This window comes from Anomaloglossus baeobatrachus, chromosome 4 (assembly GCF_048569485.1).
Source record: "Anomaloglossus baeobatrachus isolate aAnoBae1 chromosome 4, aAnoBae1.hap1, whole genome shotgun sequence".
Classification (NCBI taxonomy): Eukaryota; Metazoa; Chordata; class Amphibia; order Anura; family Aromobatidae; genus Anomaloglossus; species Anomaloglossus baeobatrachus.
The window spans coordinates 573970796-573996783 of NC_134356.1; the positions used below are offsets into that span (position 1 = coordinate 573970796).

At 47.5% G+C, this 25988-nt stretch overlaps 1 protein-coding gene across 1 annotated transcript in view; it reads left to right on the forward strand.

Moving 5' to 3' along the window:
- SPG11 (SPG11 vesicle trafficking associated, spatacsin) overlaps window positions 1–25988 on the forward strand; it is a 124599-nt gene that overhangs the window by 17500 nt on the left and 81111 nt on the right. The window contains exons 6-16 of the mRNA XM_075346095.1: window positions 32–115; window positions 5377–5732; window positions 6940–7085; window positions 7169–7286; window positions 7380–7535; window positions 14687–14841; window positions 14948–15124; window positions 18291–18362; window positions 18433–18566; window positions 18637–18797; window positions 20265–20478. Coding sequence (XP_075202210.1) covers window positions 32–115; window positions 5377–5732; window positions 6940–7085; window positions 7169–7286; window positions 7380–7535; window positions 14687–14841; window positions 14948–15124; window positions 18291–18362; window positions 18433–18566; window positions 18637–18797; window positions 20265–20478 — 1773 coding nt within the window. The remainder of the gene's footprint in view (window positions 1–31; window positions 116–5376; window positions 5733–6939; window positions 7086–7168; window positions 7287–7379; window positions 7536–14686; window positions 14842–14947; window positions 15125–18290; window positions 18363–18432; window positions 18567–18636; window positions 18798–20264; window positions 20479–25988) is intronic.

The following is a 25988-nucleotide window of genomic DNA, read 5'->3' on the forward strand; positions in this document are numbered from 1 at the left end:
CAGGATATTAAACGACTTCCCTTTTGTACAGGGAGAACATGATAGAGGCGATACAGACCTGGCGTGATGGGCGCAAGTTTGGTGAAGCACAAGGATCTATTTCTCAAATGGACAGGTGACTATTTCCTGCTCTGATGGCGCCTCCAGTCTTATGGAAACCTATTATATTGCATTGTATAGAAATGCAATGTCAGGGTGTGAAAACCTAATGAGTGTTTTTACAGGTTCATTTACTGCATTCAACCAATGGGGCAGATTTTCCACTCAGGTCAATAAAGAGGCGTTTTCACCATGCACATTGATGGCATATCTACTGTAGTGCATGAAGCTCTCTGGTAGTTGGTAGCATTCACACAGGCAGGCAATGCAGTTTATCTCAGACAGCTGAAGTTTATTGTTTTCATAAACTTCAAGGGATGATTTAATCAAAACAGCCTCTCCTAGGCACAAAAGGTATAACAACAAAAAAAACCCCTACAAAATAAATAGTCCATAATATAGTACGGGCTCACATGCCTAAGCAAAAGACAGCTTTCCTTTTATCAGCCACAGAATGTCACTGGCCAGCAGCTACCGGTCTCTTCCTCTCTCCATAGACGGACACCTTTTTAGTGAGATCAGCTGCTCTAAATGATAACTAGGCAGCCTAACAAAACCACAGCTAGAGGAATCAAAGCAGCCAGTCCCACCCTGCACCCAAATTTGAGACCATTAAAAACCCTCTCAGCACTTTAGGTCCTTGAGCTTTCTTTCTATGTTTGACATCACTGAAGCTAGGCACCTCTGTGACCCATACACTCCATCCAGGTCCTGTCCTACACTACATAGTTTCTCGAAAACTGTGTCCTATTGCACACCATCAGGAATTGAAGAGAAGGCCATGTGTGTGCCGTTTTAGTTTTTGAGCAAAATACACTTTTTCTATGCCATTGGAACTCCAAATTAGTAAGATTTGTTTTACAAGCACTTGGGAAATCATTGCAGCACACATACGTTGTGGTGTACTGAAAGTTTCTGCTTTATTACATCTTGTGACGAGTTTATATAGTATCCCAAACAAAGAAATAACTTCTCAGAACTATGCACTAATAAGAGCTGCAGGGCTGTGTAGAAATGGGAAACTTCCCTGCCCATCAGTGTTAGCTGACCCCTATGACATCATTCAGTTATAAGAAGAGATGGTTTCTATAAGAACAAAATGGATTATATTCTCCCATTCATTCATTCAGTCAAATTGTCTCTCCAGTAAAGGAGACAAACTCTAGTGCAGCGCCACCTATTGGAAGTAGCGATCCTAAAAGTCACAAGTGGATTTTTAACAAGCCTTTGCAATATGACTCAGGATATATAAGCCAGATCAGAATCCCAATTTGCAGACACGGTGTTTCGGGGTGCTTGCCCCTCGTCAGTGCAAAGTATGGGGTGTCTGATCTGGCTCATGAGAAAGCTTTGTGGGGACCACAGGGGAACACTATTCTCCTTATGGAGACTTTGCAAGCCAGTCTATCTGGCTGCCAGTAAGGGGACTTATAGCTGCCACGCCCTTCTGGGAAATATTCAAATTGTCTCTCCAGTAAAGGAGACAAACTCTAGCGCAGCGCCACCTATTGGAAGTAGCGATCCTAAAAGTCACAAGTGGATTTTTAACAAGCCTTTGCAATATGACTCAGGATATATGCCAGATCAGAATCCCAATTTGTCATTCATTCATTTATATTGGACTTCAAAAAATTGCAGAGTAAGTGTGCAATTATTCCATACAAAAAAATGGAATGAGACATACATGGTAGTCCAGTACTCAACAGACGGTTGCGTTAATTTTTGACAGACCTGTTGATCATCTAAAGCGGCACTGGAAGCACCTGGCCAAGGAGGAGTCCGAGCTACTATCTCTTTTGGCTAAGGTCCTGACCGGTTCTCTATCTTTTCTCTGAAACACTGATTTTTCTCTGAAATTCTCCAATCTGTCTGCAATCGTGAAGCCAGACTCTGATGCATGGTGCTGGTTTCTTTGGCAGTATGAATCATCTTAGCAGTTCCCATTAAATAAAAATCATATACAACAGATTTTAAGTTAGAAATGATCAAATTGATTTGCAGGACCTGGGTCCAGCAGCCAGGTCACTACTCCGTGGCCATTAGGAGCCTTGTGAGCTTCCTCCGACCTGCCGACATTTATAAACCTCTTTTGATTAGCCGGCCTGGCCAGGATGTAATTGTTGTGTGATGATGCACATATGACGTCCTGTCATGTCGTCTAATAAAAGGAACCGTAGATGCTGTAAGGAAGGTAGGAAGAGTTTGGCTGGGCTCTCATCTGAAGACCTCTAGACCAGGGTCATGCAGATGTATTGGCTCCACTCTAGCTTTTAGTAAGATAATAAGTAAAAATATTTATTGCAGAGTAAAAGTATAAATGATAAGGTCAAAGTTTGCAGATAAAGTGTAAAAGTTTCCTTGGTGTAAAAGAAGAAAAGGGACAGGAAAATGTCAGAAAGATATGGAATCAAAGGCTGGCCATGTCTAGCAGACAAGAACTCACAATGTCTCCTGCTCCTCACCATTGTCTTCTAGATCCCTTACAGATGATAGTCATGTGTTTCAGCAATGAAATCCTATTCTAAAACCTACATTGAAATGTTTCTAATACCTGTTCAGATTACACATTCTCTCGGACTGTCTACATGCAACCACAAGAAGCTTGTAACTTGGCTGTGCAGTTACAGGTGAAATCTAAAATATTGGGTTATGAAGTTTAGCCTGCCTTTACAAAATCTAAGGAGTCCCATATTGGATATTTAATATATATATATATATATAATATATATATATATATATATATATATATATATATATATATATATATATATATATATATATATATATATATATATATATATATATATATATATATATATATATATATATATCTCTCTCTATCTCTATCCATACTACACTGTACAGAATTAATCGGTGACTCTATCGTAATAACATACAGTCATGGCCAAAAGTATTGGCAGTCTTGAAATTGTTCCACAAAATGAAGTTTTTTCCCCCAGAAAATTATTGCAATTATACATGTTTTGTTATACACATGTTTATTTCCTTTGTGTGTATTGGAACAACACGAAAAAATAGAGGAAAAAAGGTAAATTAGATATGTCACAAAAAAGCTTCAAAAATGGGTCTGACAAAATTGTTGGCACCTATCCAAAAATTGTGGGTAAACAACTTTGTTTCAAGCATGTGATGCTCTTTTAAACTCACTGGTGGCAAGTGACAAGTGTGGGCAATATGAAAATCACATCTGAAAGCAGATAAAAAGGGGAGAAGTTGACTCAGTCTTTCCATGCGTATCTGTATGTGCCACACTAAACATGGAGAACAAAAAAAGAAGAGATCTGTCTGAGGACTTGAGAATCAAAACTGTTAAAAAAAAAAAAAAATCAACATCTGTACGTTAAAATTCCATCTCCAGAGATCTTGATGTACCATTGTCCATGGTGCACAATATAATCAAGAAATTTACAAACCATGGCACTGTAACTAATGAAAGGTTGCAACGCAGGATGGTGGATAATCAACCCCAATCAAGTTCCAAATAAATTCACACTGTCCTGCAGTCTCGGGATGTATTAGTGTCAGCATGAACTGTTCGTCAACATTTGAATGAAATGAAACACTGGCAGGAGACCCAGGGGGACCCCACTGCTGACTCAAACATGAAAAGCTAGGCTGCTGTTTGACAAAATGTATGCAAGCTGAAATCCTGCTTGGAAAATGTCTTGTGGACAGATGAGATCAATATGGAGCTTTTTGGTAAAGCACATCATTCTACTGTTTCCTGAAAATGAAATGAGTCCTAGAAAGAAAAACATACAGTACCTACAGTCAAATATGGTGAAGGTTGAAAGACGTTTTTGGCTTGTTTTGCAGCCTCTGACACTGGGTTCCTTGACTGTGCAAGGCATCATGAAATCTGAAGATTACCAAAGGGTTTTGGGTTGCACTGTTGTGCCCTGTGTCAGAAAGCTGAGTTTGTGTCCTATATCTTTCAGTAGGACAGTGACTCCAAAAGTAATTTAATAAGCCCCAAAACTGGATGGACACAAAGTGCTGGAGATTTCTGAAGTGGCAGCAATGAGTCCGAATCTAAACCCTGTTGAACATCTGTGGAGAAATCTTAAACTGATATCTGAAGGTTGCCTTCTCCCACCACCTGGAGCAGTTTACAAAAGAAGCGTGATCCCCAATTCCAGGTGAGGTGCAAGAAGCTTGTTGATGGTTATAGGAAGCGATTGATTACATATATTTATTCCAAAAGGGTGTGCAACCAAATATTAAAGGGAACCTGTCACCATTTTTTTTTTTTTTTTTTAGAATCGAACGAAAACGCATTGCGGACAGAGCCAAAAACATAGGTGTGCTTAGGCGCAATATTATGACCGGTGTTGTGGATGACGTCACCTGCGTCATCCTGGTACCCGACCTAATTCTCGCGCATGTGCACTTAGCTCTGCCTCAAATGCTGCGCAGAGACCTTACCGCCTTGCACAAGCGCACCTACTTTTCCGGCTCTGCCCGCTATGGGGCAGAGCGAACTGTGCCTGCGCGAGCCGGGAATAACTCTGCACAGACGCGAGATTTTGCAGAGCAACTTAGATGATGAGAAGGAGGGACAGAAGCCGAAGACAAGGACGCCCATTCAAACAGAACGGTTAATTTACATATGTGGCAGCAGATTTTATAAATATATTTATGGGGTCTGCAAGGGGAGTCAGGAACAAGGTGCACCTTAACAGAATGCAGCCCAGGAGCCGCCGAAGGTGACACTTTTGGTTTCATAGTGAAAAAAACCTGGTGACTGGTTCCTTGTTAAGGTGAGTGCCAACAGTTTTTTTGGGGAAATTATAATCCATTATCACTTTTTTTTATTCTGTGTGTGTGTGTGTGTGTGTGTGTGTGTGTGTGTGTGTGTGTGTGTGTGTGTGTATGATAAAACATGTGTAATTGCAATAGTTTTCTGGGAGAAATAAAATACTTCATTTTCTGAAACAATTTTAAGGGTGTCAACACTTTTAGCCATGTATGTATGGTGCAGAGGAATAGCTCTGCCTGCTTCTTAACCCCTGAATTGATGAGGTTTACTTACGCAGTGCTTTATAGGAGTATTAACTCTTTCACAAGTGGTTTTGGTTTAAGATCACTTTCTTGCTTAGTAAAAATGTTAATAATTCCAAAACTGTGTTATATAGGTAGAGACACCATTAATTTGTCATAAACGTATTAGTAGGGGGCATCTTCAGACCTTCTCATTTTGTTTATGGCTAACTTCACTTCAGTGTCCTCACGTCTCGTAATCTGTTCTCTGCACAGGTCGTGGGATGACACATTACTGTCACTTCTCTACAAGACTAAGAGCCGTCCTGACTTCCCTATTTGCCACCAGGCCGCTGAGATGCAGCCAAGAAACTTGTCCTCTGGAGCACCTTTCAGCTGGACAGTAGTTGGGGGAGGCTGGGTGAAAGCCCTAAAAGATGATATGGAGGATCCTTTAAGTCTTCACATTTGGTCTGTGTCGTCCTACGGTGCTTTGTTCTATGTGCTACAAAAAGAGATGTGTGCCACCGTGGTACACTGGGACATGGACACACAGGACGTTACTTACCATGCTCTGGGAAAAGCTGTGTGCGTTCATTCTCCAGATGATGAAGCTTCTCTGGTGATCACGGGTAAGTCAGGTGATGTGGAAGGATTAAATTAAATGTAGTTACCAGTATTAAAGGGGTTGTCCTGTACTTAAGAATGGTCATTAATGTCTGATTGGCTGGGGTCCGGCACCCTGCACCCCCGCCGATCACCTGGTGTCTGTCCCAGTGGCGACAGCCGGATTTGCTTAGTTCCAGCACTGCTTCGTCTTGTGATAGTGGCCGCGGCCAGATACTTCACATCCACCTCCCATTCTAATCAATAGGTGACAGATGTTCAGTACCCGGCCCCAGCCACCATCAGAAGACAGAGCAGCGCCGGTACCATTTCCGGCTGACTGCTACCACCAGTGGGACAGAACAGTTGAATGGCTGTGGTGTCTGACCCTGGCCAATCAAACATTGCTGACCTAGCTGAAGGAAAAAAGGGCTTCCCTGGATTTTCCATTGCCAGTGAAGGTAACATCAAGCAGTGGGGGTTAGCAGCCAGTAGCTACTTGTTTTACGCTTAGCAATAGAAAATGCAGCGGGAGCCCACATTAGGGTTAGGGTTATGTGTTTGGGGTTTTTTTTTTTGTTTTTTTTAGTTTTTTGGGTTTTTTTTTTTAAATTTAAAAAAAAAAAATCGACATGGGCTCCGCCCATCGAGCATTTTACTGCTCACTCGTCCCTACTCCTGACCACACAGCCAGCAGAATAAGTAATCAGATTAGATGACTCCAGTGTTGGCCGATTACTTGTTCTGTGTCCCGCTTCATCCATCGCAGAGTGTGCGGGCTGGGAGGTCAGCGGAGTTTGGCCGGCACTGGAGTCGGCTGATCTGAACTCAGTTGACCTCACAGCCCGCACACTCTGCGATGGATGCAGCGGGACACAGAACAAGTAATCGGCCGATACTGGTGTTCTCAGCTGATCTGAACTCCTGACCACACAGCCCGCACACGGTCACACGTGATCGGCAGCAGGCAGTGACTGTTGTTAACCTGCATCCATCGCAGCGTGTGCGGGCTGTGAGATCAGGAGTTCAGCTGACTCCAGTGCCGACCCATAAATTGTGTGCCCCGCTGCATCCAGGATCTGGTAAAATAACAATTGCGGTTGCATATTCAATCCACCGGATCCGGTCATATGCAGTTTGATGTGAAAGCACCCTTAGTGGGAAAGAAATGATGCAAATGTGAACATCACGCAGCAATACTATATTAGGATTCAATGACTGTTCTTTCTTTAGATCGTGGCCTTTCGCTTGTCCTTTTTTCGGTGACACAGAATGAGTTCCTGACCCGTTTAATGATCCATGGTAGTGCCAGTACTGCAGATACTCTCTGCCACCTGAATAATTGGGGGCGCTGTTCTGTACCGATCCAAACACTGGAGGTAAAGGAAATGAGCTATTTTTTTTTTTTGTTTGCTTTCTCTTTATTCTTCGGGTTGCTTTTTATGTCTTTGTCCTCTCACAGGCCGGCCTGGAGAACAGGCAATTGGATACAGTAGATTTTTTCCTAAAGAGCAAAGCGACAATCCTGAGCTCCTTACCCTCTGAAGATGGAAACATTCGTTCTGAGCTTTTCCTCTCCAGTAAGGACACAGACCACATTAAAGCATTTTGTCGTCTGTATTTCATTTACACTTTTTCTTACATCCTCTTGATTCTTTTCCAATTTTGTACAGATGTCCAAGACCTTGTTCCGGCTCTGGATCTGCTCTACTCCTGCATCCATGTCACGGATCAGGAGACTCAGAGTAAACACTTCTCGGAGCACTTGTTGCAGCTTACGCTCCAATTCCTTAATTCTCAGTTGCTGACCATATGCAATTTACAATCTGGTACGTTCCTGTATGTTTCTGATCATATTTCCTATTAAAGGGAATCTTTCACCAGGTTTTTGATACCTCAAATGAGAGTAGCATAATGTTGGAAAAGAGATCCTGATTCCAGCTATGTCACTCACTGGGTGCAGTAGATGTGACACAATCAGAGTTATTTGGTGTTGTATGTAGCAGAGCTCAAAAAGCTAAGCCCACCCACACCACAACTTTCTGTGTACATTGTATAATGACTGTAAGCTGCTAATCAGTGCTGGGGATGTGGTTGGACCAGGGTGCATGCAGGCACCTAGTCCGGCAGTGATAATCTCCTGCTGATAAACATTAATTGTATTGCAGCCTAATAAGTGACCCATCCCTGAAATCAGTGTCTCAGCCTCTACTTCTTGCTGCCCTCAGACTAAATGGGAACAGATTCAATTTAAAGTGAATTTGCCTGGTTCCCTATGCATCCAGAACCATGAGCAGTTCTGAGTGCATATTGCTATTATCTGCCTAACCATCCCTGTATACTCTTGCATAGATAAAGAGATCTTTACAAAAATGTATTTCTAAAGATCCTTTTATGATATGCTAATGAGCGAGGGGACTAGTCCCGAGAGTGTTATTTCCCCCGACTAGTCCACCGTCTTAGCATGTTAGCATGTTAGCATGTCCACAGGGGAGTCCAGGCCAGAGTGTGCTTACAGCTGCTGCTCACTGAGTACTGAGCAGTGACGCTGACTTCTCAGTATTGGCAGAACATACTTGCCATTTAAAGGTATTGCTGATCTTGTCTTGGAAAGAACTACCGTACCTGAGCATAATAAATAGTTTGATCGTGAAATCCTGAGATCTCCTCTAATCCCTTCACAACACTTGATGTACACTTGCATCATGATCAGGAAAGGGTTCTGCAAAATGATTGGAAATGTATGTCATGTTGACTTCTGGGTCCGCCTATTAGATCATGCCAGGAGCATGGTCTAAGAGGCTTCTATAAGTATCACGCTGACTAAAAGTTAATGTCCCATATAGGGATTAAGTAAAAAAAAGTTTAAAAAAGTAAAATTATTTTTTTTTTTTTTTTTTATAGAAAGTCTGACTAAATAACAATAAACTAGAGAGAAATATTATACCAATAACTGTGAGAGAAAAAAAAAAAAATATATATATATATTAAATTATTATTTTTTTTTTTTCTATGAAATTGTTTGTATGTTGTCAACCTGCAAAACATAAAAAATTATCTATAAATGTAGTATCGTTGTAATCGTACAGACCCGGAGAATAAATCTATCATCACTTTTCTGACAGTGAATGATGTAAAAACAACAACAAGAAAAAAACTATTCCTAAATTCATGTTTCTTCTTGATTCTGGATCACAAAAAATGGAATAGAAACCAGTAAAAATTATTGTGGCCCAAAATGGTACCAATAAAAACTCCAGCTCATCCCGCAAAAAAATGACCCCTCACAAGACTGTTGGCACAAAAATAAATAAAAAAAAATAAGTCTTCAAAATTGGGTGGTGCAAAAAACATTTATTTTGAAAAAAAAGCATTATTAGTGTAATAGTCGCCAAACCTAGAAAAAAAAGACTATATAAATCTGGTATTGCTGTAATCGTACTGATCAGAGGAATACACCCGCCTAATCGCTTATACCAGAAGATGAACGGTGTAAACAATAGTAACAAAGCCAATTCTTCAACTTCTATTGATGTTATTTATTCTGCCTCACAAAGATCGTAGTAAGGCTCAACTCACAATTATCCTGTGCTCTATGCTGAGCGCTTGCGTCACTGTAGTAAGGCAGATGGCGTCACTTTGAACTCCCATCCGTTGATGTCCAACCTTTATAAGGGGACGTGACGGGACGTTTTTGTACATCTGGTGTAAAGTGGCTGTCCATTCCCATTTTTTTTTTTTTTTGCTGTGTTAAGAGTAATTTTTAAACAGAGCAAAAAGTAAACTATGAGGTTTCCATACTCTCTGCCACTCCTGAATTGCCACCCAGCCAATCACTAGGAAAGTGCGCATGCGCAGGAGCGCAATAGAGGCCTCTGTGTGAATGACACAGGACGCTTCATGCACACGGGGTTGGGCAGGAGGAGGCGATCTCACAAGGGGGAGGAGGCACCGGACAGAGACCAGCGACCCCCATGGGATCGCCCACAGGTAAGTATAATAAAGGTGTTCTCATTATCGTTCCTTTGGGAGACCCAGACCATGGGTGTTTAGCTTCTGCCTCCGGAGGACACACAAAGTACTACACTAAAAGTGTAGCTCCTCCCTCTGAGCTTATACACCCCCTGGTAGCCAGTCCTAGCCAGTTTATTGCTTTGTGTCAGGAGGCATACATCCACACATGCATTCTCATCTGATTTGTTTGACTTTTGGAAAGAGTTTGAAGAAAAGCAGGTCCATGTCTGGACTCCCGGCATGTCCCTTCTCACCCCACTGTGTCGGCGGTGTTGTTAAGGTTGCTTTACAAGGCTGCAGCCTTACATGCCGCACTCCTTCACCATCCCTTCTGGGCTCTGGCTTGAAGTGGGAGCCAGCACGGTGTCCATGCCTGGCAGGAGTCCGGTCTCCATCCACAGCCCCTTGAGGATTCTGTTGGACCGGAGCACTCATCCCCAGGGACATGGCCCTGCGTCTCAGCAGCTAAGTACCTGAGACGTTTATGTTGGGGGTGCCGGTTCTTTATTGTAAGGGGAGAGTATGCTGTATGTGATTGTTTTAACTTTTCCGGCGGGTTCTCTAGCTTTTGCCTGAGAACCGCGCCGATGGTGCCTGCTTGTCGGCCTCGCCGCTTAAATTTAGGCCCCGGCTTTGCCGGAGGCCTAGTTTCATTTTCCTGCCCTCGCATGTCACTCATGCAGAGGGACAGGTTCGGCTCCTCCCGGCGGCTGTTCTACACAGGAGAGGGACACTCCCCACTGCTGGAGCGTCCCTCCTTCCCTGCAGGTCTCTATAGCCCTCCAGTTCCCGCTCTTTTATAGGGACGCCCTCTTCTCAGGCAGAGTTCACTCTGCTCTGGGACATCCTACATTCTGCATCTCTGCTAAGGTGCTGCGACTGGGGGACCAGGCTTTGGGATCTGGAGGGCACACAACTCCGCGCTCAGCGGTCTGGTAAGCCACAGCCGGTCTCCTGTTGTGGACCTCTGTATATTCTTCCTGGGGTTCATTCTCTGCAAAGCCCCCACTCCAGCAGCATGTCTAACACAAGGAGCAAGGCTCCAAAGCTTTATGCTGCATGCACTGCATGTAAGCTCCTGCTGCCTGAGCCGAGCACCTATCCACATTGTGATGTCTGCTCTAACTTGGCGGTGCCACAGCCTAGAGTCTCACCCCCAGTGGTCTCTCAGGCTGCTGCTGCACCTGTGATTGAACCCCCGGCCTGGGTAGAGTCCTTTTCTAGGTCCATATCCCAGTCATTTGCTGAGTCCATGGGGCTTTTGTCCAGGACTTTGATGAATATGCATCAGCCCCCCTCACAGGGTGCCTCTAATACTCTTGACAGAGGACTCCTATCCTCTGACCTCCGTCCATCGGAGCTCACGGAGGATTCATCATCTGATCCCAGACTCCGTCCTTCTAAGAGAAGGCGCAGGGTTTCCTCCCCCTCCCCATCCCACGGCTCTGTCTCAAGAGCTGACTCTCAAGATGAGGCGGATGCCCTCACTGGGGGCTCGGAGGCTATGTATCCCATCGATTTTCTCTGAGGGTGACTCAGATCTTAGTGATTTGATTGCTTCAATTAATTCTGTGCTGGATCTCAATCCGCCAGTGTCAGTGGCGTCCTTGCAGGCAAACGGAGTGATTGTCCCAGTTCCCGCTCAGGAACGGTTCAGAGGTTTTTACTCAAATCTCTTCCTAGTTCCAAAAAAGGACGGTACCTTCCGGCTCAAGCTTCTCAACAAGCATGTCCGGGTGCGGCATTTTCGCATGGAGTCTCTGCGATCAGTCATTGCCTCTATGACCCAAGGGGAGTTCCTGGCGTCCATCGACATCAGAGATGCCTATCTACATGTGCCAATCGCAGTGTCACATCAGCGTTGGTTACGTTTTGCGATAGGAGAGGATAATTTCCAATTCGTGGCTCTCCCCTTCAGGTTAGCCACGGCCCCTCGGGTATTCACCAAGGTCATGGCGGCAGTGATTACGGTCCTGCACCTCCAGGGGTTAGCAGTGCTTCCTTATCTGGATGACCTTCTGGTCAAGGGTACATCCAGCGCAGACTGTCAGCGGAGTGTTTCGCTCACTCTCGCCACCCGAGCCCAATTCGGGTGGATTGTCAATCTTCCCAAATCCACTCTGACTCCGACCCAGAGTCTCACGTACCTAGGGATGCAGTTCGAGACTTTGCCGACACTTGTGAAGTTGCCCTTAGACAAACAGCTGTCACTCCGGTTGGCGGTGCGCTCTCTCCTGAGGCCCCGCCGTTATACCATCAGGCGTCTGATGCAGGTGCTGGGTCAAATGATGGCCTCCATGGAGGCGGTTCCCTTTGCCCAGTTCCATCTGCGTCCTCTGCAGCTGGACATTCTCCGCTGTTGGGACAAGCGGCCTTCCTCCTTACAGAGGTTAGTGGCTCTGTCGCCACGGACCAGGAGCTCTCTTCAGTGGTGGCTTCGACCCCTCTCCCTGTCCCAAGGGCGCTCCTTCCTGACTCCGTCCTGGGTGAGTCTCACCACGGATGCCAGCCTATCCGGCTGGGGAGCGGTACATCTCCACCACAGAGCACAGGGCACTTGGACTCCGTCCGAGTCAGCCCTTTCAATCAATGTGCTGGAAACCAGAGCTGTGCTTCTAGCTCTCCTAGCCTTTCACCACCTGTTGGCGGGCAGGCACATTCGAGTCCAGTCAGACAACGCGACAGCGGTTGCCTACATCAATCACCAAGGCGGGACACGCAGCCGCCTGGCAATGTTGGAGGTCCAACGCATTCTTCAATGGGCGCAGGACTCCAAGTCCACCATATCCGCAGTCCACATCCCTGGCGTAGAAAACTGGGAGGCAGATTATCTCAGCCGTCAATCCGTGGACGGTGGCGAGTGGTCCCTGCTCCTGGCAGTGTTTCAGTCAATCTGCCGCAAGTGGGGCACTCCGGACGTGGACCTAATGGCATCCCGTCACAACAAGGTTCCAGTTTACGTGGCTCGCTCCCACGATCCTCAGGCCTTCGCCGCGGACGCTCTGGTTAAAGACTGGTCCCAGTTTCGTCTGTCCTACATGTTTCCCCCTCTAGCTCTCTTGCCCAGAGTCCTGCGCAAGATCAGAATGGAGGGCCGTCAAGTCATCCTCATTGCACCGGACTGGCCCAGGCGAGCTTGGTATCCGGACCTGCTCCAACTGTCCGTGGAGATGCCGTGGCATCTTCCGGACCGTCCAGACCTGCTCTCGCAAGGTCCGTTTTTCCGCCCGAATTCTGCGACACTCAAATTGACGGCATGGCTCTTGAGTCCTGGATTTTGACGGCTTCTGGTATTCCTCCTGAAGTCATCTCCACTATGACTCGGGCCCGTAAGTCTTCCTCCGTCAAGATCTATCACAGGACTTGGAACATTTTCCTGTCCTGGTGTCGCTCTTCCGGCCATTCTCCTTGGCCATTCTCGTTGCCGACCCTTCTGTCTTTTCTACAGTCCGGTCTGCAGCTAGGACTGTCCCTCAACTCTCTCAAGGGACAAGTCTCAGCTCTATCAGTGCTGTTCCAGCGGCGTCTCGCCCGGCTGGCTCAGGTCCGCACCTTCATGCAAGGTGCGTCTCACATCATTCCGCCTTATCGGCGGCCCTTGGATCCCTGGGACCTTAACTTGGTCCTCACAGTATTGCAGAAACCCCCTTTCGAGCCTCTTAGGGAGGTTTCTTTGTATCGTCTTTCTCAAAAGGTGGCCTTTCTAGTTGCCATAACTTCTCTCAGGAGAGTCTCTGATTTGGCTGCGCTCTCCTCGGAGTCACCTTTTTTGGTTTTTCACCAAGACAAGGTAGTTCTCCGTCCGACCCCGGACTTTCTTCTTAAGGTGGTCTCTCCCTTCCACCTTAACCAGGATATTTCCTTGCCTTCCTTCTGTCCGGCCCCTGTTCATCGCTTTGAGAAAGCGCTGCATACTCTAGATCTGGTGCGTGCTCTCCGGATCTATGTGTCTCGCACCGCTGCGCTTAGGCGGTGCACCTCTCTTTTTGTGCTAACCACAGGGCGGCGCAAGGGTCTCTCTGCTTCTAAGCCGACCTTGGCCCGTTGGATTAGATCGACCATTTCAGACGCCTACCAGAGTACTCAGGTGCCTCCCCCGCCGGGGATCAAAGCACACTCGACCAGAGCTGTTGGTGCCTCTTGGGCTTTTAGGCACCAGGCTACGGCTCAACAAGTCTGTCAGGCTGCCACTTGGACTAGCCTGCATACCTTTTCGAAGCACTACCAAGTGCATGCTCATGCTTCGGCAGATGCGAGCTTGGGCAGACGCATCCTTCAGGCGGCGGTCGCCCATTTGTGAAGTTAGGTTCTGCCTACTTAGTTTTTTCTGTTTATTCCCACCCAGGGACAGCTTTAGAACGTCCCATGGTCTGGGTCTCCCAAAGGAACGATAAAGAAAAAGAGAATTTTGTTACTTGCCGTAAATTCTTTTTCTTATAGTTCCGTATTGGGAGACCCAGCTCCCTCCCTGTTGCCTGTTGGCAATTTTCTTGTTCCGTGTGTTATCACCGGCTGTTGTCGTGGACAGAGTCTCCGGTTGTTCCGGTTCTTACTCGGTTCTACTTGTGAGTGGCTATTCTCCTTCAGCTTTTGCACTAAACTGGCTAGCACTGGCTACCAGGGGGTGTATAAGCTCAGAGGGAGGAGCTACACTTTTAGTGTAGTACTTTGTGTGTCCTCCGGAGGCAGAAGCTAAACACCCATGGTCTGGGTCTCCCAATACGGAACTATAAGAAAAAGAATTTACGGTAAGTAATAAAATTCTCTTTTTTTACATTATACAGAGCATCCTGGGCTCTTATTTACAGTATTCTGGAATGCGCTATATAAGAGCTCACTGGTGGTGGCCGCAGCTCATAAGGGAAAAACCTGGTGATAGGTTCCCTTTAATGACACAAGCACGAGTCACCCGATATGTCTATATGTGACAGTTATGCTAGCGAGCTGCTGTTTTTCTTTTGCCTAGAGCCAGACCCCGACCTAGAAAAATGTATGGGAATCCTGACCGGTTACATTGCCAAGCTCCGACCTTTCATGAAGAGGTTTCCACAGCAGCCGCTTATTGTCAAGATCCCAGAGGCTGAGAGAAGACATGGAGCGTGGGAGAATATGTCTGTGGAGGTAAAGTGGTGTGGGACAAACCTAAACTACAGCAGGAATATTCAGACGGCTGGCTTGGATGATTTGCTGTTTTCCTGTACTTTTATGTCTCGTCCTTCTTTTTTAGAACTTAATTTCGGATGCCATCCTGACAAATTGTATCCCTGAGGCACAAGCCTTCCTCCGAGCGCAGGGCCGTTACCCTTCCAGCTTAACCTGGTTCAAAAGAGAAGGTCTGAAACTGGTTTTCAGATGTCTACTGGAGACTCGTGTGTCAGAGGCCTGCCAGCTCCTCCAGAACATGGTGAGCAATGCATCATACGTGAAGTCTAGAATACAGATCACATGCACATAGTGCCTAGAATAATGAGTGTTCTCATCTGTACGTGTAGACTACATCTATAATGAAGGCTTTAGAATGGGTTTGTATAAACCGTTTTGGGACCTGATGATATCACTGATGTACAATGAACCTACCCAATAACTGTATGACTAGCCAAATATTGTGCAGGTTAAAGGCCGCTTTACACGCTGCAATATCGTTACCGATATCGCTAGCGTGTGTACCCGCCCCTATCGGTTGTGCGACACGGTCAAATCGCTGCCCGTGGTGCACAACATCGCTCAGACCTGTCACACTACTTGCCTAGGCGAACCGCCTCCTTTCTAAGGGGGCGGTTCGTTCGGCATCACAGCGACATCACTAAGCGGCCGCCCAATAGAAGCGGAGGGGCAGAGATGAGCGGGTCGTAACATCCCGCCCACCTCCTTCGTTCCTCATTGCCGGCGGCCGTAGGTAAGGTTGAGGTTCCTCGTTCCTGCGGTGTCACACATAGCGATGTGTGCTGCCGCAGGAACGACGAACTACATCGTACACGCAGTAGCAACGATAATTGGGAATAGGGGGCATGTCACAGATTAGCGATTTTGCACGTTTTTGCGACGATGCAAAATTGCTCATAGGTGTCACACGCAACAACATCGCTAAAGCGGCCGAATGTGCGTCACAAATTCCGTGACCCCAACGAGATCGCTTGAGCAGTGTCGTAGCGTGTAAAGCGGCCTTAAGAGTGAGCCCACCACAGTTTGAGTACTCTGACACATCTAGTCACGATAACAAAGTGGCAATGGTATTAGGAAATGTCAGTGCAGCTACCTCTTGATGTCCCTTCTAGCGTTGCTGCTAATTTGTTCTAGTGAATACTCAGGGTCAAAATCATTTTTTGCTCTGCCGGTTATATATTGACGCCATGTCCCAGTGATATGCCACCAGCCGTACAATGGAAATCGGAGCTTGGCCGCCTCCCAGACGCAGCGGGAGCGGACAGCTGCCGGTCACTACCACAATTACAGAGATCAGCAATCCTGGTAGTTTAAGAACTCCTATGTCACAGTCAATTGCAATCATGGCATCAAAGTGATTAGACAGAAGTGGGGGGTGTTGTGAATGTCGTCTGTGTGGGTGCTGTTCTGAAGCTCCCTCTGGTGGCCAGGAATGGTAGTGGAGCTGAATCTAAGCCTGTGACTCAGACAGGTGTCGCCGTTAATTGGGAATTGAGGAAGTCCTATTGCAGACAAGTCTGGTCTATATAGGAGAGCACTTTATGCCCTGCGGGCACCGGTTATAATTGTATTTTTCTCATTCTTTGTTCCTGGCCTGGAGCTTTGTCCTTCCCTGTATCTCTGAGCAAGACTTCTGCAGATAAGTTTTCAGATTTTGCCTTGCTTCCTGGTTTACACCTTAGGTGTTGTTTTTCCTTGTTTTGCTTTGTTTCTGTTTTCTTGCAGGTGAAGTTTGGATTCTTTTGTGTTGTGAGCATGGGGGTTCCCCCTGTGCTAGCTCTCCTGCAGGAAAAGGGATTTTATCCTTGTCTAATTTGATTATTTGCTCTTCTGTATTTTTGTGTTCTTTTTTGGTATTTTGTTCTCCCATTATTTACAGGAGTACCTGATATAGTGGGGGGGAGGTCGTTAGGCCTTCAGGGCCATTTTTACTTTCAGGAGTTTGGCATTTTTCTATAGGGATTTTGCACTGACCACAATTGGTTCCTTTCCTTTGCTTTGTCTCTAGTTGGGCCTCTTTTTTGCTAAATCTATTTTTCCTATCTGAGTATTGTGTTTTCCTATATCACTGTAATCTTTGTATGTGGGGAGCTATCTACTCCTTTGAGGACTACTCTGAGGCAAGGTAGATTTCCTCATTTCATTCTGTGAGGCGTAGCTAGTTTCTCTGTCTGTGATGTCGCATCTAGGTTTTTAGGAATGCTCCACGGCTACTTCTAGTGTGGTCTGATAGGGGATTGCGGTCAGCCCAGGTTCCAACTACTCCTGTTTCTTGGTGTTTTTTCACCAATGGGAGTTTTTTTGTAATCTTCCACAGTTACCGGATCATAACAGGGGGAGTCTGTTACCCTATCAGCAAATCCATAGTTCATCCAAAAAAAGGAAAGTCCGGCACTAAAACCACTTTCACTGCTCCTCATCCATTTTTAAGTAACGCAGTGCAACAAATAGCTCACGACAGAGACTTAAAAAAAGCACCTGTGGTGCAACGCTCTCCATTACAACACATGTAATAACTCTCAAATAGAAGAAGAAAGGATGTGGCACTCACCAAGTAAAAATCTTCGTTTATTCTTTAAAAAATAGACATCAAAAAGCAGGGAGGGATGTGGGGGCGTCAGAGATGACTGCGGCCGTTTCGCGCTCACGGGCGTTTCGTTGGGTCCAGATCAAAGTGCGCCTGCGCAGGACCTCTGTCTGCTTGTGTGTATAACGTAGAACGCGACATCCACACTAGCTTCAGAAGGAGGACAAAGATGGTCGAAAGAGGAGGCGAGGACCCAGATAACTGAGACACCCATCCGACCAGTCTGCTCTGCACAGACCATTAGGTGAGTAATATAAACATCTGGTGACAGGTTACCTTTTAAAAAAAAAAAATTCTATAAATCCATTTTTTTTTTATTATTAGAATTAAATTTATATTGTTTCTGAATTTTATTTCACAATTCTAGGTATAATATATTATAGGTACATTTTGGTCTTGATTGTGCAGTTGCCATTATTGGGTTTTCTTAAACTTGTTGGTTATATAGGTAAAGCAAGTGAAGAATATGAAGCTTCTTTGTATGCCACGGATGTGGCTTAAGATGACAGGTGGCACCAAAAAGCTACGGGCTCTTTCTTATTGCCACCCTGGTGTCTGCTTGGCCTATCTCACTTGCTTGGAGAGATCAGTTTTATAGCAAACCAGATAAAATCTACTTAAGTTTGATTTGCTTGCTGCAGATCATTAATGTGTGTTTTTAATGGCCCCTCCAGTTTGGGACATATAGAGAACCATTGCTGAATGTGTGCTCTAGGATGATCGCTAAAACAGCTTGATCTTTCTGTAACATGGCTCCAGACTGGCGGGTGGTTAGACGTATCTATGCTTCATGATATAAATCCTTGAATCTTTATTCCAGGGCTATTCCAGATGGGACCAACTTCATGGTATATGTTTGCACACCTCAAATCTAGGAGTCCGGACACTCTTGGTGGGTATGGTGTGTTGTTGTTTGCCACTTTGAGCTTGGTGACATCTGACCTGGAAGTTTCTCCTTTTAGGTTGACCTGCTGCAGAAACGAGGACATTTTTCAGAACAGCAGCAAGAAGCGATCCATACAGTGTGCAGACTAGAGGAACTGTATAGTAACGAGTGTCCGATTACTGACAAGAGGAAAAGAATGGTTAATCCCAGGTAATCTACTGTACAGAACAATACAGCGCATAAGGGTAACATCAATCGTGAGCTCTTACATCTTTTCCAGGCCTTCATGGGGAATCTGTGCCACATCTCCAGAGGTAAAGATGCTGCAGAGTGCACTGAATGCTGTGCGAGAAGAGCCGGAGACATTGCTTCTGCACTGGGCTAAGGACTGGGACTCCGAGACACAGGAGGCACTTCTACTGCCATGGAGGAAAAACACAGGTGAGAGAGGATTCACTGTCATTTTGTCATACAGGAAGGTTATCAATGTTCTAATTCTGGTCCATTTTATGGCTGTAAACAAGTCTGAAAATCCAATCTCAAATGCAGTTAGGAAATGCAGAATTCATATACCGTAAAAGTCCCACATTTGGGACCCTGATCGATCATCATTCAGGACCCTCCTCTAGCATTTAGGCTGAGAAAAAGAATGGCCGTCACTCTGAAATACCTGCCATGTCTACACTTTATACAAACAGCCCATTGATTTCTATTGGAAATGTGTAATGTTAATTTCCCCAATGGTGACACTATGGCTAAATTAAACACTCGCTGGCAGGTTATTGCACAAATTATTGCCGCTTGCCAGGGGGCTCCCAACAGCTAGAAACCCCTTTTAATAAACATGATTCTTTAAAACCAAACCTTTAACCCTCTGCTCTTTTGAGATGCTCAGTCCAGTGGGCGGTCCTATCAGTGATTGACAGCTTTCTCTGTATGTACACTAATACAAATAGAGCTGTCAGTCACTGATGGCACCACCTACTGGACCCAAAATCCCAGGTATATGATTAAAACACAAGTTGTACTGACTCTCTTCTCACAATACTATACGAGTCTGCTCAGCTCCGCCTCATCTGTAACATGGTGCCTGCAGATTGGACTGCATATTCATGTAGACAGGGTCCCTTTAAAGCCCTCTGTCCTCGGAAACCCTAAATATGTTGGTGTGACTGCAGTTAGTCTCACTGAGGTCCAGGTTACTGAATTGCTAGGGCAGGAGATGTGAGGTCAGCAGCGTTTCTCTGCTTTTTCCTTGTCCTGCAGTAAAGCACTCCATATATCACCCTCTCATTTAGTGGAGGGAAGTCATTCATGGACAATGATTGCAATATTCTACTTAAAATCCAGCAACAAATGTTGCAGAACAGTTAGGCCCCTTTCACACTGTGTTCTGACCTTCGTTCAGTGGTCCCGTCGGGGCTTCTGTCCGAACCCCCTGCAAAACAGGTTTCGGACACATGCGCCAAATGGGCCAATGACTATAATGGTGCAGACTGAGTCGCCGTGCGCTTTGTCGTGCACCATTTTCGGGCGTACATACTTTCTGGAGGCACACACTCAGACATAGTAGACTGCTACTGGGTGTCTTCCTCCAGAAAGCATTAACGCCCAAAAATGGTGCATGACAGAGCGCACGGTCACTCCGTTTGCACCATTATAGTCAATGGCCCCATTGGCGCATGTGTCTGAATCCCGCTTTGCAGGGGGTTCGGATGTAAGCACCGACGGGACCTGTGAACATAGGTCAGAACGCAATGTGAAAGTGGCCTAAGGCCTCGTCCACGGCACCTCACATTCTAATGTGATTGGCTGTGCAGAGCGTGCATTCTCCTATCTTCCATGATAGAGGATTATATTTAAAGGGAATGTCCATTCATTTCGTGGTTCTCATTTCTATTCTTGCAGACATGTCTGATATTGGACCTAATATCCTTTGGCGCCATCTCACTTTGTGGCACGATTGGATGCAAATTTCTTCTTGGATTAACAGTACAGAACAGACCCAGAAAATGGGAGATGAAGAGCGCCCCTCCTGGCCTCCCCTCAGCGCTGCAGTCATTGATGAGGATACTTTATGTTGCAGTTACGCCAGACAGAAAATATTGGATGAATTATCAAGGTTTGTACGGAACTGTTTTCCTCTGTTGTAGAGCTGTACAGAGATTCGGTTGTATCTTAGTAAAATAAGGCAAAGCTGGTGTAGGTGCGCTCATACTGGTGTGTACAGTGGCCGTACAGAGACAGCATCGCTGGCATTCGTTATAACTGTGAAGAGGATTAGCCTTGCTGTAATGATTAAGCAGATGTAGATTTCAAGTAGTGATGAGCGAGCAATACAGTGCTTTGTACTCATGTTGAGTGAACACTACACTACGATGCTCGAGTGCTCTAGACGCTTGGACAGGGTCGACTTGAGTAGCGAGTATAATGAAAGGAGTGAGAGCCATTCAGACTGCAAGTGGCTCTCACTGGACTGCCGGCTTCCATCGTTCATTGAAGCAAGCCTGCTCTTTGTGTTCGCTGTATCACGAATGACATATCCGAGCACCTATGATACCTGGCCAAGCACCAAGTGTACCCAATCATCCTGATACTCGGTCAAGTCATGTATTGAGCAGTGGCGAGTACATGCGCCTATCATTAATGACAAGTTTCTGTATCATTTGTACCGAGGAAATTAATTTTCTTTTTCTTCATCGTTCCTTATGGGAGACCCAGACCATGGGTGTATAGCTTCTGCCTCCGGAGGACACACAAAGTACTACACTCAAACGTGTAGCTCCTCCCTCCGGGCTAAATACAACCCCTGGATGACAATCTAACCAGTTCAATGCTTTGTGTTTCAGGAGGTCACACACACACATGCATTCTCTGATTTTTCATTTTTAAGATTTTTGATTTCAAAGATTTGGAAGAAAAGCGGGTCCTGTCTGGACTCCCGGCATGTCCCTTCTCACCCCACTGTGTCGGCGGTGCTGTTAAGGTTGACTTTACAAGGCTGGAGCCTTCACATGCCGCGCTCCTTCACCATCCTCTGAGGCTCTGGCTTGAAGTGGGAGCCATCACGGTCCTCTCTGCCTTGCAGGAGACCGGTCTCCATCCGCAGCCCTGTCAGGATCCTGCCGGACGGAGCGTTTACCCCCCCCCCCCCCAGGGACCTGGCCCTGCGTCTCAAAAGCTAAGTATTGAGACGTTTTCCAGGGGTCCCGGGTACATTTATTGAGGGGAGAGTGTGTCTTTTGACTTTGCTGTGAATTCCGGCCGGTTCTCTGGTTTTTCCTGAGAACCACGCCGAGAGTGCCTGCTAGTCGGCCGCATGTAAAAATCTAGGCCCCGGCTTCAGTTGCGGTCTAGTTTCGTTTCAGTTCCCCTGCATGTCAGTCTTGCAGGGGAACAGTGCGGCGCCGCCCACCGGCCGTTCAGCAGAGGGGAGGACACTCCTCTCTGAGGAGATGTTTCCCTCCCCTGTATCTCTCCTTGGCCCTCCGGATTCCCGCTCTTGGGCTAAACCCCGCCCCCCCTCCTCACTCCGGCGCCATTTTATCAGCGTTCACACACTGATCGGCGCTGGCTGCTGTAACTTCTGCACCTACTGGGGGTCCGAGCTGTGGAATCCGGAGGGCACACAAAAACCGGTCTGGTAAGCCACAACCTCTGGTTGTGGGCTTTATTATACACTCTCAGGGGGTCATTCTATAAGAGTGTAGTCTTTACTGCAGAGCCTCCACCTCAGCAGCATGTCTCTCACTAGGAGTAAAGCTGCAAGGCTGTACTCTATATGCACTGCGTGTAAGCTCATTCTGCCTGAACCGAGCACATATCCACATTGTGATGCCTGCTCTAACATGGTGGTGCCTCAGCCTGGAGCCTCTTCAGGGGTCCCCCCGGCTGCTCCGGCCCCGGTGCCTGAACCCCCGGCTTGGGTAGCACCTTTTTCCAGAGCTATCTCCCAGTCTTTTGCCGACTCCATGGGACAGCTGTCCCGGACTCTGCTGACCATGCATCAGCCCCCTTCTCAGGGCGCCTCTTCTGCTCCGAGCTCTGCAGAGCTCTCAGAGCATGTTTTAGGACCCCGTCCTCCTAAACGGAGACGCAGGGACCCTTTTCCTTCCTCGTCCCACGGCTCTGATTCACGAGCTGAGGTGCAGGGCGAGGAGGATATTTTTACTGTGGGCTCAGACGCTACCTCTATGTACCCCATTGACTTATCTGAGGGTGATGCAGATGTTAGTGACTTGATTGCATCCATTAACTCCGTACTGAACCTCAATCCACCAGTGTCTGAGGAACAAGCCTCTCTGGTAGAAATACACCAGTTTACCTCACCTAAGAGAGCTAGGAGTATGTTTTTTTAACCACTCCAGTTTTCAGGCCACTGTTACCAAGCCCAGGGCCTGTCCTGACAAACTCTTTCCAAAGCGTAGTTCTGATGACCGTTTTCCCTTTCCACCAGAAGTGGTTAAGGAGTGGGCTCACTCTCCAAAGGTAGACCCTCCGGTGTCTAGAATCTCAGCCCGGACAGTCGTATCTGTGGCCGATGGCACCTCTCTTAAGGATCCCACTGACCGCCAGGTTGACCTTCTGGCCAAATCTGTATATGAGGCGGCAGGAGCCTCGTTCTCCCCGTCCTTTGCAGCAGTGTGGGCTCTTAAGGCAGTCTCTGCCTCTCTGGCGGAGATACATTCCCTCGCCAGGGACTCTATACCCGAGATGGTTGCCTTAACTTCCCAGGCTTTGGCTTTTTCATCCTACGCCATGTCTGCCATTCTGGAGGCTCCTCACCGCACGGCGGTGGCTTCTGCTAATTCCCTCGCGATCCGCAGGATCTTGTGGCTTCGAGAGTGGAAAGCAGACGCTTCTTCTAAGAAGTACCTTGCTGGGCTCCCCTTTGCTGGGTCCCGGCTGTTCGGTGAACAGCTGGATGAAATTATTAAGGAAGCTACTGGCGGGAAGAGTACTTCCTTGCCACAAACTAAAACCAGGAAACCTGTCCAGGGCAGGAACCAGTCGAGGTTTCGTTCCTTTCGTTCCTCTAACTGGTCATCCTCTAAGCCCTCAGCTTCGTCCACTAACTCAGCCAAAGATCGAAAACCCAACTGGCGCGCGAAGCCGCGTTCTCAGAAGAACGGAGGAGCCGCTGCCACTAAGGCAGCCTCCTCTTGACTATCTGGCTGCGCCAGCAACGTCCTTGGTCGGTGGCAGGCTCTCCCACTTTGGCGACGTGTGGTTTCAACACGTCTCCGATCAGTGGGTGCGGGATATCATCTCCCACGGCTACAGGATAGAATTTTCTTCCAGCCCGCCAAACAGATTCTTTCTGTCCACTCCCCCTGCTCCAAAGCCGCCGCCTTCTCACAGGCCGTGGCATCCTTGCAGGCCAACGGAGTAATTGTACCGGTTCCCGCCCGGGAAAGGTTCAGAGGTTTCTACTCAAATCTCTTCCTAGTCCCCAAAAAGGACGGTTACTTCCGGCCCATCCTGGATCTCAAGCTTCTCAACAAGCATGTTCAGGTGCGGCATTTTCGCATGGAGTCTCTGCGATCAGTCATTGCCTCAATGACCCAAGGAGATTTCCTGGCATCCATCGACATCAGAGATGCTTATCTGCATGTGCCTATTGCGGTTTCACACCAGCGTTGGCTACGCTTTGCAATCGGAGAGGAACATTTCCAATTCGTGGCTCTCCCCTTCGGGTTAGCCACGGCCCCTCGTGTTTTCACCAAGGTCATGGCAGCAGTGGTTGCGGTCCTGCATCTCCAGGGGTTGGCAGTAATCCCCTACCTGGATGACCTTCTAGTCAAGGCCTCATCCAGTGCAGACTGTCAGCGGAGTGTCTCGCTCACTCTCGCCACGCTTGTTCATTTCGGGTGGCTTGTCAATCTGCCCAAGTCCACTCTGATCCCGACCCAGGAACTTATGTACCTAGGGATGCAATTCGAGACTCTGCCGGCACTTGTGAAGCTGCCCTTAGTCAAACAGCAGTCCCTTCATCTGGCGGTGCGCTCTCTGTTGAAGCCCCGCCGTCATTCCATCAGGCACCTCATGCAGGTGCTGGGTCAGATGGTGGCGTCAATGGAAGCGGTTCCCTTTGCCCAGTTCCATCTGCGTCCTCTGCAGCTGGACATTCTCCGCTGTTGGGACAAGCGGACCTCTTCCTTCCACAGGCTAGTGGCTCTGTCGCCACAGACCAGGAGCTTTCTTCAGTGGTGGCTTCGGCCTCTCTCTCTGTCACAGGGACGCTCCTTCCTGACTCCATCCTGGGTGATCCTCACCACGGATGCCAGCCTCTCCGGCTGGGGAGCAGTATTTCTCCACCACCGAGCACAGGGCACTTGGACTCCGTCCGAATCAGCCCTCTCGATCAATGTGCTGGAAATCAGGGCTGTTCTTCTAGCTCTCGTAGCCTTTCACCACCTGTTGGCGGGCAAGCACATTCGAGTCCAGTCGGACAACGCGACAGCTGTTGCCTACATCAATCACCAGGGCGGGACTCGCAGCCGCCTGGTGATGTTGGAGGTTCAACGAATCCTTCAGTGGACGGAGGACTCCAAGTCCACCATATCCGCAGTCCACATCCCAGGCATAGAAAACTGGGAGGCCGATTATCTCAGCCGTCAAACCGTGGACAGCGGCGAGTGGGCCCTGCATCCGGCAGTGTTCCGGTCAATCTGCCGCAAGTGGGGCACTCCGGTAGTGGATCTAATGGCATCCCGGCACAACAACAAGGTCCCGGTTTACGTTGCTCGCTCCCACGATCCTCAGCCCTTCGCAGCGGACGCGCTGGTTCAAGATTGGTCCCAGTTCCGTCTGGCCTACGTGTTTCCCCCTCTAGCTCTCTTGCCCAGGGTTCTGCGCAAGATCAGAATGGAGGGCCGTCGGGTCATAATCATTGCTCCGGACTGGCCCAGGCGAGCTTGGTACCCAGATCTGTTCCGTCTGTCCGTAGAAATGCCGTGGCATCTCCCGGACCGCCCAGACCTTCTCTCTCAAGGTCCGTTTTTCCGCCAGAATTCTGCGGCTCTCAGATTGACGGCGTGGCTCTTGAGTCCTGGATCCTGACTGCTTCAGGCATTCCTTCTGAGGTCATCTCCACTATGACTCAGGCTCGGAAGTCTTCCTCGGCCAGGATTTACCACAGGACTTGGAAGATTTTCCTGTCCTGGTGTCGCTTCTCCGGCCATGCTCCTTGCCGACCCTTCTGTCCTTTCTACAGTCCGGTCTGCAGCTAGGACTATCCCTCAATTCCCTCAAGGGACAGGTGTCGGCTCTGTCGGTATTATTCCAGCGGCGTATCGCCCGACTGGCTCAGGTGCGCACCTTCATACAGGGCGCATCTCACATCATTCCTCCTTACCGGCGGCCTTTGGATCCCTGGGATCTTAATCTGGTCCTCACGGCCTTACAGAAACCCCCCTTTGAGCCTCTTAGGGAGGTTCCTTTGTTTAGACTTTCACAGAAAGTGGTTTTTCTGGTGGCCATAACTTCTCTCAGGAGAGTCTCTGATTTGGCTGCGCTCTCTTCGGAGTCACCTTTTTTGGTGTTTCACCAAGACAAGGTGGTTCTCCGTCCGACTCCGGACTTTCTCCCTAAGGTGGTGTCTTCTTTCCACCTCAACCAGGACATTTCATT